The sequence below is a fragment of the Sebastes fasciatus genome, chromosome 22 (assembly GCF_043250625.1).
Source record: "Sebastes fasciatus isolate fSebFas1 chromosome 22, fSebFas1.pri, whole genome shotgun sequence".
In the NCBI taxonomy this organism is placed as follows: domain Eukaryota; kingdom Metazoa; phylum Chordata; class Actinopteri; order Perciformes; family Sebastidae; genus Sebastes; species Sebastes fasciatus.
In genome coordinates, this window is record NC_133816.1 from 1591845 (window position 1) to 1604124 (window position 12280).

The following is a 12280-nucleotide window of genomic DNA, read 5'->3' on the forward strand; positions in this document are numbered from 1 at the left end:
CAAAGAGTGGTGGAAGAAGTACGTAGATCCTTTTACAGAAGTAAAAGAAATACTACAGTCTAAAAATACTGCATTGCAAGTAAAAGTCCTGAATTCAAAATGTTAAGTAGAAGTATTATCTGCAAAATGTACTTAAAGTATCAAAAGTAAAAGTACTCATTCTGCAGAACGTCTTCTTTAAAAGTGTTTTATTATTATAGAATATTATATTATTCTGTTTTCCGTAACTAACAAATACATGTAAGAGTAGTTCAATGTTGTAGTTCAGTTCATTAATGTGGAGCACATTTTTTGGATACTTTGTATACTACTGGGTAGATTAGTATTAGTACTGCATCATGTGTTTTTACATGTAAAAAGTAAATAAAATATAAATAATATGTACTTTTACTTAAGTAACAGTAAAAGTAAAATACCAGTCTAAAAGTACTCCATTACAAGTAAAAGACCTGAATTCAAAAATGTTAAGGAAAAGTACAGAAGTATTATCAGCAAAATGCACTTAAAGTATCAACTAGCAATTGTCTGTTTTTAATCTTTTATGGTTTTATTCCATTTTTAGACAATAGAAACACCCATTTTCTCCCGTCCTCCTTGTGGATGTGGATGGTTTTTAAACTTGTGTTTTTGTCGCTGAATTGTAAAACACATTGTACTGTGTTCTCTACATGAAAGGTGCTACTGTATATAAATGAAGTTCACTCATTCATTGATGATGTCAGTACTTGTAATGCTATATAAATCACTAGAGTATGTGTAGAAAATGTGTTACTATAGCTCATTTCAAATGTGCCATTCTACCACCTGATGGCGCCACAATGACACAGACTAGGTGATTAAACTGAAAACCTTCCGTCAGCTGCATCCTCTCCACAACTCACATTTAGTGTCCAGCATGTTAAATTATGTTGTTTAGCTTTTTCTGCTTTTAAATGTGTGTATACACTGTATATATTGTGATGTTTTAATTTAGTCTAATGTTGTTTTAATTGCCTCCTTGGCCAGGTCGTCATTGTAAATGAGAATTGGTTCTCAGTTGATTTTATCTGGTTATATAATGGAGAAAGAACTGTGCCATCTTACTTTTTGTATTGCACAGTGAAAATGGAAATCTCTGATCTCCGTAATGTAAACTTTGATGGCAGCAAAGAAAGTCAAGTTTGCTGTTTATCTTGTTTACAATTACATTTATTATATTTATGAACAAGCTTTTTAAAGGTTTGGATACTTCTGTCAACCCAAGCAGATGCACGGAAGTGACGTTTTACACAGTTTATATCTTGATCCTACTTTGATTAAATATATATATATGTATGTATATATATACAGACGTAGGCAAAGTTGTTGGTAACGTTCCGTTAAAGAGAGAAAAACCCACAATGGTCACTGAAATAACTTGAAACTGACAAAAGTAATAATAAATAAAAATTACTGAAAATTAACTAATGAAAATCAGATATTGTTTTTGAATTATGGTTCAGCAGAATCATTTAAAAAAACAAACTAATGAAACTGGCCTAGACAAAAATGATGGTAACATTAACTTAATATTTTGTTGCACAACCTTTTGAGGCAATCACTGCAATCGAGTGATTTCTGTAACTCTCAATGAGACTTCTGCACCTGTCGACAGGTATGTTGGCCCACTCCTCGTGAGCAAACTGCTCCAGCTGTCTCAGGTTTGAAGGGTGCCTTCTCCAGACAGCATGTTTCAGCTCCTTCCACAGATGTTCAATAGGATTTAGATCCGGGCTCATAGAAGGCCACTTCAGAATAGTCCAATGTTTTGTTCTTAGCCATTCTTGGGTGTTTTTAGCTGTGTTTTGGGTCATTATCCTGTTTGAGGACCCATGACCTGCAACTGAGACCAAGCTTTCTGACACTGGGCAGCACATTTCGCTCCAGAATGCCTTGATAGTCTTGAGATTTCATTGCACCCTGCACAGATTCAAGACACCCTGTGCCAGATGCAACAAAGCAGCCCCATAACATAACCGAGCCTCCTCCATGTTTCACATTAGGTACAGTGTTCTTTTCTTTGGATGTTTCATCTCTTCGTCTGTGAACATAGAGCTGATGTGACTTGCCAAAAAGCTCCAGTTTTGTCTCATCTGTCCAAAGGACATTCTCCCAGAAGCTTTGTGGCTTGTCAATATGCATTTTGGCAAATTCCAGTCTCGCTTTTTTATGATTTGGTGTCCTCCTCGGTTGTCTTCCATTAAGTCCACTTTGGCTCAAACAGTGACGGATGGTGCGATCTGACACTGATGTACCTTGACCTTGGAGTTCACCTCTAATCTCTTTGGAAGTTGTTCTGGGCTCTTTGGTTACCATTCGTATTATCCGTCTCTTCAATATGTCATCAATTTTCCTCTTGCGGCCACGTCCAGGGAGGTTGGCTACAGTCCCATGGACCTTAAACTTCTGAATAATATGTGCAGCTGTAGTCACAGGAACGTCAAGCTGCTTGGAGATGGTCTTATCGCCTTTACCTTTAACATGAAGGTCTATAATGTTCTTTCTGATCTCCTGAGACAACTCTCTCCTTAGCTTTCTGTGGTCCATGTTCAGTGTGGTACACACCATGACACCAAACAGCACAGTGACTACTTTTCACCCTTTAAATAGGCAGACTGACTGATTACAAGTTTGAAGACACCTGTGATGCTAATTACAGGACACACCTTAGTTTAATATGTCCCTATGGTCACATTATTTTACATCTTTTCTAGGGCTACCATCATTTTTGTCTAGGCCAGTTTCATCAGTTTGTTTTTTAAAATGATTCTGTTGAACCACAATTCAAAAGCAACAGCTGATTTTCATTAGTTCATTTTCAGTAAATTTTTATTTATTATTACTTTTGTCAGTTTCAAGTTATTTCAGTGACCATTGTGGGTTTTTCTCTCTTTAACAGAACGTTACCAACAACTTTGCCTACGTCTGTATATATATATATATATATAGCTAGATTTTTTATTTATTTATTTTATTTTAATTTGGAAAGCCCCTGTCACACTTTATACAAAACTTTACAGATATTTGTACCTATAACATCCTTTTCCCGTTTTTATATACATGTACAGTTTATATGTATATTCACGTAAAGAGGCATGCGGATGCCGCAGTACTTGTGGGACATAACCTAGTCCTCCATCCACACTTTCTAAAGTATGTGGCCATGTATACCCTTCCACAAGTACAGATTTAACACATATACACGTACACACGTCAATATTCATCTGCATACCCACACGTATACAGCCAACATGCCAATGCACACTTCTCCATCAAACTGTCAGCAGTTACATTGAGCTCTCTTACATATGCCTATCTCTATTAAAGATGTAACTATATACATTAGAACCTAGGGAGCTTACATTTCTTACTCAGTATTCTCAGCAAGAAGAGGAAAGAAAGAAAGAAAGAAAGAAAAACATCAGCTAAAGTCTGCTCTTATTGGGGTTATAAATTCGATCCATTTATTCCGAATCTGGTCAAATTTGCCTTTTTGGATCCTCAAAGAGTAAGTGAACTTTTCCATTTTAAATATTTCAAAAATGTTTCCATACCAGTCATCCAGTATAGGCGGTACTGGATTTAGCCACCTTCTTGTGATAGATTTTTTTACCTGCTACCAAAAGGGCCTGCAGCAGCGTTTCAAAAACAAAATGAGGCCCAGATAAAGAGTCTCCAAGTTCAGGGGTATTAAATCTTAAATACAGTGCTTAATGAGTTATGAATGCTTTTCCAGTATAAACTCAGTTTGGGGCAGTCCCAGAATATATGAAAATGATTTGCCTCCATTGAACCTCTTTGTCTCCAGCCAGATTTCTTTTCAATTTTTATACTTAGCAAAACAGAGTGGGACAGTTTTCTTTAGGCCTACCTGATTCAAATGTAGGTTATTGAAATGTTCATATTTGTTGACTGTGATCTTGTTGTTCCTGCTTTCTTTTATTTGTCCTTGTCTGTGAAGCGCTTTGTAACAGTAGTTTTGAAAGGTGCTATATGAATTAAGTTATTCCTTATTGGCTTGTTCACTTCTGGTGTTTGGTTGGCATGAAATCAACCTACACGTTGTAAAGTTAATTTTGGAGCAAAGTTATGAAACTTTGGATGCTAAAACTCACAATATCTGTTTTTGTTTAGTTATAAAAGTTAGGATACAATAAAGCAACAGATTTAAACAGAATCCTACAAAGTGTTCTATAGAAACATAAAGCCTAAACATGCTCAACAAAATGTCATCACATTACATAAAATGTACACTGAGAAAGTGGCTCAATGTGTAGATATTTTAAAGAAAGAATGATTCCACTAAGGAATTAGGACGTGCAAAATATGTGAAAACAAACATATTAATATAAGCATGTGCATTATTTAACATTGAGAAAGAATATATATTGATATGTAGAAATCAAGTGTGTGAATTTGCATGAAATCATTTGAGCAGAATGTGCAATAAATGAATCACAAAAAAACCATCTTGCCACCTTTACGCACCTTTACGCAGCAGTCACGTGGTTTCCTCACGCTGCTATTGGCGGCTCCCGCACGCCGAGGGGTTAATTGGGGTCACCGTGAATGTGTCAGGAAGTTGAGTGTCATGTCCCAAACTGCCAGTGATCAGGTGAGCCTGTAAAGCGCGTACTCGGCCGTGCACAGCATGGTTGCCGACTCTAGCCTAGCTGGTGGAGCTCGCTAGCGCCAGAGGTTTTCGAACCACCATGAAGGCGAGCCGCTCCAAACCCGGCTTACTGCGAGTCTGCGTCCTGTCCTGCTTCCTCTTCCTGCTGTGTTCCACCTGCACCGGAGTAGCGGCCGGCCGGAAGATGGCCTCCCATCACCGCACGTTGAAGCGCAACCGCCGGAGTCCCAAAGGCGCGCACCACCGGCCGCTGACGGACGAGCAGAAAGCGGATCAGAATCTGCAGTTCATGCTGAGCCTGTACCAGAGCGCAGCCGAACCGGACGGCAGGCCCAAACAGCACCGGAAGTTCGGCTCCAACACGGTGCGTCTGCTCAGACCGTCCGCGTCGTCGGTGCACTACCTGCCGGCGTCAAGAGGTGAGCTTTAGATGTTAAACTGTTTCACTTGTCTGCACCTACCTGCGCTAGTATTATACAATATACTATATTATATTACATATAATATACATACATATTATATTACATATAACATACAGTGGTGGAAAGCAACTAAGTACATTTACTCAAGTACTGCACTTAAGTACAATAGTGAGGTACTTGACTTGAGTATTTTCATTTCTACTTCTACTCCACACACATTGTACTTTTTATTCCACTACATTTATTTGAGAAATGTATTAGATTGCAGATTCAGATTAATAATACAAAATATAATCATCAAATAAATGCTGAACTATTATAGGTTAAGATAACTTTATTGATCCCCTGGGGGATACATTCACAAGCTACCAGCAGTATGTAAAGTAGGGCTGGACGATATGACCAAAGTCTTCTATCCTGATTCATATCTCAGTCACGATATCACCATACAGCATGTTTTCTGGCAGTTCAATAGATTAATAGTTGAATGAAATAACCACATGGTAAAGCCTATTTTTATATACTCCTGTGTGAATTACTTGACAAATGAAAAGTATTTTCTCATTTAATTATAACTTTAGTGCAAAATGCTCAAATTTTCGGAGGGATTTGAGTTGGTATGTGCTCTTTATTATCAATTTAGACAACATAATCGTGTATCGCGATATCTTGATATGATTCCATTGAAAGACGATAAATTCTCATTTAAAAATTGAATTATTGCCCAGCCCTAATATAAAGTAATTCAAATTAGCTTCTCTTTTACCAACTGCATCATTAAAGTGATGACCACATTAATGCATCAATAATCGTAATCCAATAATATAATGTACATTATTCTGAAATGTGCCACTCTGGATATTGAGTACTTTTACTGAACTAAAATTTAGAATGATAGTATATCTACACTGCGGTATTGCTATTTGTACTTAAGTAAAAGATGTGAATACCTTTCTCCACCACTCTCACCACTAATTTCTAACAGACTAACTTCTGGGGACGAGGAGATCCATGATTTAAGATTGTAAAGTCTTATTATTTATTTGGGCGCCAAACTGCCAAACAACAGAGAAAACACTGGTCCAGAATGCTCCAAGATAAAACTACATAGATATAATGTATGACATCTTTAGTAGAAGAGGAGGAGGTGATTACAACCTCTAATTGTGATGAAGTAACGTTCAGGCTGTTTTCTTTTTTTACTGATTTTATAACAAAAAAATACCCTGATTTTTAAAAACAGAGCTCTGAAAAAGGACCGTTAAAGAGCCGTCATCTGTAGCTGCTGTAATCCTGTAAAAACGTCTGTCAATCACTGCCTCGAGGTCCACTTGGAAAGAACCAATCAGATGCCTCCCTGCCTCCCTGCTCGTACTCTAACCTTGGTGTACACCGGCCTGAACTCAAAGCGCGTCGCCGCCGCACGTTTCCTGGAGAATGGAAGAGAAAAGTCAGCCCTGCACTAGCACTGCCGTGGTTACTGGTCATGAGGTAGCGTTGTTGAGTTGAGGTCCTCTCTCCGCTCTGTGTCTGTGAAGTACTTGCAGCGCTCGTGGGGGGGGTTGGGGGGGGTTTGCCTTGGAAGGAGCCCTTAGGGGCGTGGGGGGGGTCTTAGACGGAGCTCCTGAGGCCATGCTACTTTCAAATTATGCTAGCTTTCCAACATCGTCGACCCTATCTTTAAGTTCGGGAATTGAGGGAGTAAGATTTAAAAAGAATTGTCAGATATTCTGACTTTTAATTCCTAGCAGGGTGTGGACTCACACATCTGATGACTTTAGACTCGACAAAATCAAAAAAAGACTTGCAGCTCGACTTGGACTTTAACACCAAAGACTTGTGACTTCACTTAGACTTGAGACGTTTGACTTGAAAATGTTCCACAAATGAATTAATTTCCTGGATCATTAACACGTTAACACTGTTCATTCACAGCAATTCAACACTTAACTCCCCCGATCCACTTAGTTTGAACCAATCTGACAGCATCCAATCAAGTAGCAGGAGAGAACCATGAAGAACTAACGTTACGTTGCTGAACACCAGATGGAAACAATGATGCCAACGAGGATTTTGTTCGCATACAAAAACTAAGCGGTCGTCATCAAAAAACAAATTGCAGTATGCAAAACGTGCACATGGCATTACATTTGGTGAAGGGCGAATTATGACTTGTTTAGGACTAGAAACACAAAGTTTAGGACTTGGGACTTGTGTGCAAAGACTTGAGAAATATGCAAAACAATAACTTGTTCCCACCCCTGGTTCCTAGTGTGGGTCAAGCTCCAAAAACACTGGATCCTACACTTCCCCTAATGCAACTTGATAGTGTCTTTTGGTAAATGCCCTCAACTGTCAAACTCCACGCCCCCCTGTTTATAAGAAAAAAAACACAAATAATGAGCCCCAAGCATCATGGGTAAAAAGTCAGATTCAAGTCTCTTTTCCTGTTTTCTCTCGTCTCCTTCAGACCACCACTACAGCTTCACAGTTCAGTACAACCTTGACACTCTTCCCTCGGAGCAGCTGATCAGAGCCTCATTCATCCACCTCCGCTCTTCATCCTCTCCCTCCTCCTCCTCCTCCTCCTCCTCCACAACCATCCGGGCCCTCACGCCGCCCCGCTGCAGGGCTCAGATCACCTCGCTGGGCAAAGCGAGTCTGGTCACCCTGGAGCCCCACGAGCGGTGGACAGAGACGGACATCACCGCGCACGTCCAGCGGGGAAAGACACGTGGCCCGGGGGGACACTTGACCCTCACTGCCCAGTACTGGTGCACCGAGCCTGGGCACGCTGAAGAGGACGACAGCCTCTCGTGGTGGTTTCGCCTTCAAGGGAGGAAACGATGGAGAGGTGAGCCTCATCTTGAAGTCCCGTCTCTTCTTTTATACGTGGAGGAGGAAAGGGAGGTGAAGGACTGGATGGGGGACTTGCTGGGGGCTGAAGGGGAAAGCATCATGAGGCGAATGGGACAGTGGCATCCCTCGGTTCGCCAGCGCCGCCGCCGCTCCAAAGACCTCTCATCTTCAGAGGCTGAAAACACGTCGCTGGACGTTCTGAAAAACGCCCCTACTTCCTCATCCTCTTTCTCCACCTCCCCCTCTTCCTCCATCATCTCTGACATCCCCATCTACAAACACAAAACAAGCACGCCCAAGAACCGCTGCAAGCTCCACTCCTTCCGCCTGTCCTTCGACGAGCTCGGCTGGGGCCACTACTTCATCGCTCCGCCCGTGTACAACCCGCGCTTCTGCCAGGGCAACTGCCCGAGGGTGCTCCCCTACGGCTTCCACTCGCCCAACCACGCCATCATCCAGACGGTCATCAACGACCTGGGCGTCGGGGACGTCCCCCCGCCGTCCTGCGTGCCCTACAAATACATGCCCATGAGCGTGCTGGTCGTGCACAAGAAGAAGGTGGAGTACAGGGAGCTGGAGGACATGGTGGCCGAGTCGTGCACGTGCCGCTAAAGACTCTGAGAACAGAGACTAAAGGGGGCGGATCTGGTGGGTCATTTTGTTCGATCGACATCGTGGCGGCGAACCATAACGAGCTCCAGACTGGAAGGAGGAAGTCGTTGTGGTTTCAGATCCTCACCATCCCTGTTAAAGCACTTTAAAAGGCAGCTGCTGAGTGAACTATGGGTTGTCTATTTACTGGTTTTTCTTTTTCTGAGTGATTGTTCTGTGAGCTGTGTGCACATTTGCTCTATTCATGGTCACTAATGTATTTTTCCAAAGGGAGCTGGTAAATGTGGAAGCATTTAAGCCACTTGAGGGTAATTTAACTAAGTGATACTGTGATTTAACTTCCAGGGTAACTTCACAGAATACATTCAACTTCTACAGTCACTTGATAAAACTGACTTAACATCAGGGGTAGCTTTTTAAGAAAACTGATCGAGGAGCAACCACACATGTTGACTCCATCTTCAACCTCAAACCGCAGCCATCTAATGAATAATATCTTCCTGTGTATCTTTGTTTCTCTTTATTATTCTTTTTTTAAAACCTGATTTGTGTTTCACATCAGGGGCTGCGATTCGCACGAAGAACCAGCCTCGGCAACAAAAAACACTAATTGTGTGTAGAAAAACCCAAATATTTCTGTTTATGTGTTAGGACCGTTTGAGGCCACTCTGCTAAAAAAACAAAGTATTTTAATGGACGAGGGGTCGGCCGTATTAGATGAGGCCTTGCGATTACTGTTTACAATCTCAACTTTTGCATTTTGTATGTATTTATAACGGGAGGGGTCTCCAAAAAATTAGAAATAATTGCTGCTACTGGCCTGTCTCAGAAAAAAAAACAAAAAAAAAACAAAAAATGAAGGATTAAGAAAAGGTGTAACTGTTGAATGTCAAAGAAGACAAATAGAAGTGTTGTAGTGGAAAGGAATGCAATTTTTATTACGAGTGAAAATGAATAATAAAATAAAATGCATGTTTTCTAAAACCTAATTTATTGTCATTTTTAATGTTTTATTCTGTTGTTTAAATCTGCAGTTCCAAAGTCAAGATTGTAACTTTCAATCTCGAGGTTTAAGAAGACCAGAGGAGCTGAAGATCATGCGATGTGATCAAAAGCTCCAGAACGGTTACATTTATTCATATTTAAAGGGAAAGTTGGACAATTTGTGAAATACGGTTATTCACTTATGACTTACCCAAAAAAGTGTAAAAAGGACGATTTGTTGTTTTATGTTTTTTTAATTTTCAAATTTTTTCTCCCAGTAAAGTCAATTAAGATGATTGATGTATTATTATTAAAGGTAATTAAATTAATCACAATTACACCAGGAATTTAAACTGTTTAACACCTGCAAGAGAGGATGTGATGTCTTTGCTACTATATATAAATATAACTTAGTTTAGTTTATTTCCACAGAACAAATAACCTAAGAAATTAAAGGATTAAAAAGGATTGTGCTGGTGAGATTAAAAAACTCAATTGAGCATATAAAGACATATCACCAAAAAGAAATGAATGGATGACAAGTAAAATTAGAAGAATTTGACTTTTTAAAGAAAGAAATAATCATAAAATAGAATAAAGAAAAACTGCAGCTTATACAGACGTGGACAAAATTGTTGGTACCCTTCCGTTAAAAAAAGAAAACCCCCCAATGGTCACTGAAATAACTTGAAACTGACAAAAGTAATAATAAATACAAATTTACTGAAAATGAACTAATGAAAATCAGACATTGCTTTTGAATTATGGTTCAACAGAATCATTTTAAAAAACAAACTAATGAAACTGGCCTGGACAAAAATGATGGTACCCTTAACTTAATATTTTGTTGCACAACCTTTTGAGGCAATCACTGCAATCAAGTGATTTCTGTAACTCTCAATGAGACTTCTGCACCTGTCCACAGGTATGTTGGCCCACTCCTCGTGAGCAAACTGCTCCAGCTGTCTCAGGTTTGAAGGGTGCCTTCTCCAGACTGCATGTTTCAGCTCCTTCCACAGATGTTCAATAGGATTTAGATCAGGGCTCATAGAAGGCCACTTCAGAATAGTCCAATGTTTTGTTCTTAGCCATTCTTGGGTGTTTTTAGCTGTGTTTTGGGTCATTATCCTGTTTGAGGACCCATGACCTGCAACTGAGACCAAGCTTTCTGACACTGGGCAGCACATTTCGCTCCAGAATGCCTTGATAGTCTTGAGATTTCATTGTACCCTGCACAGATTCAAGACACCCTGTGACAGATGCAGCAAAGCAACCCCAGAACATAACCGAGCCTCCTCCATGTTTCACATTAGGTACAGTGTTCTTTTCTTTGGATGCTTCATTTTTGCGTCTGTGAACATAGAGCTGATGTGACTTGCCAAAAAGCTCCAGTTTTGTCTCATCTGTCCAAAGGACATTCTCCCAGAAGCTTTGTGGCTTGTCAATATGCATTTTGGCAAATTCCAGTCTCGCTTTTTTATGATTTGGTGTCCTCCTGGGTCGTCTTCCATTAAGTCCACTTTGGCTCAAACAGCGACGGATGGTGCGATCTGACACTGATGTACCTTGACCTTGGAGTTCACCTCTGGTCTCTTTGGAAGTTGTTCTGGGCTCTTTGGTTACCATTCGTATTATCCATTTCTTCAATTTGTCATCAATTTTCCTCTTGCGGCCACGTCCAGGGAGGTTGGCTACAGTCCCATGGACCTTAAACTTCTGAATAATATGTGCAGCTGTAGTCACAGGAACATCAGGCTGCTTGGAGATGGTCTTATAGCCTTTATCTTTAACATGAAGGTCTATAATGTTCTTTCTGATCTCCTGAGACAACTCTCTCCTTAGCTTTCTGTGGTCCATGTTCAGTGTGGTACATACCATGATACCAAACAGCACAGTGACTACTTTTCACCCTTTAAATAGGCAGACTGACTGACTACAAGTTTGAAGATACCTGTGATGCTATTTACAGGACACACCTTAGTTTAATATGTCCCTATGGTCACATTATTTTACATCTTTTCTAGGGGTACCATCATTTTTGTCTAGGCCAGTTTCATTAGTTTGTTTTTTAAAATTATTCTGTTGAACCACAATTCAAAAGCATGTCTGATTTTCATTAGTTAATTTTCAGTAAATTTTTATTTATTACTTTTGTCAGTTTCAAGTTATTTCAGTGACCATTGTGTTTTTCTTTCTTTAACGGAAGGGTACCAACAATTTTGTCCACGTCTGTATGTGCCAACAATGAAATACATTTCCTGCTTGAAAACATACAAAGATATATATATATATATATAAAATGAACACAATCCAAATAGTTTGGCTCCAGAATTTAAAGTTTGTGAGAGAAGGAGCAATTTTAACCATAAATATAACTTGTAAAGAATATCTTAAATAACTCAATTATTAACATGTTTTTCTTTTATGTGAGCAATCATTAATAATAAGAGATTCCTGTATGATTTGTACAATAGAGCCTTAAAGTTTTTAGTAAATTATTGCAAAATACAAACTGTTTAGAAAAGTGCATTATTGCATTGAGTCCACCAGATGGGGCTCTTCACTAACAACTAAAATGTATGTTTTACTCCAGGAGACACAAATCCTAAATCCAGCTGTGGAACTGCTTTTATTGTTCATAGTGAGCTCCTGCATGCAGTAATCTCTGTGGCCTCTGCAGGCAAAGTTTAATTCACTTTTGTTTGTTTGCCTCTTATGTCTCCTTGACCTCCCGATCAGGAGACGAAGGTCA

The 12280-nt window shown here is 39.7% G+C and overlaps 1 protein-coding gene across 1 annotated transcript; it reads left to right on the forward strand.

The window, feature by feature from the left end:
• The first annotated feature begins 4566 nt into the window (after positions 1-4566).
• Positions 4567-9533, forward strand: bmp15 (bone morphogenetic protein 15). The gene is made up of 2 exons (XM_074623847.1): positions 4567-5070; positions 7544-9533. Exons 1-2 carry the CDS (start codon positions 4731-4733, stop codon positions 8542-8544), a joined length of 1341 nt encoding a protein of 446 aa, XP_074479948.1. The 5' UTR covers positions 4567-4730; the 3' UTR covers positions 8545-9533.
• The last annotated feature ends 2747 nt before the right edge of the window (positions 9534-12280 follow it).

Bases quoted from the DNA above. Each gene is read 5' to 3' on its own strand.
- bmp15 (XM_074623847.1), top strand. From the start codon at position 4,731: ATGAAGGCGAGCCGCTCCAAACCCGGCTTACTGCGAGTCTGCGTCCTG. The intron at 5,071-7,543 runs GTGAGCTTTAGA...CGTCTCCTTCAG, and splicing joins CTACCTGCCGGCGTCAAGAG to ACCACCACTACAGCTTCACA.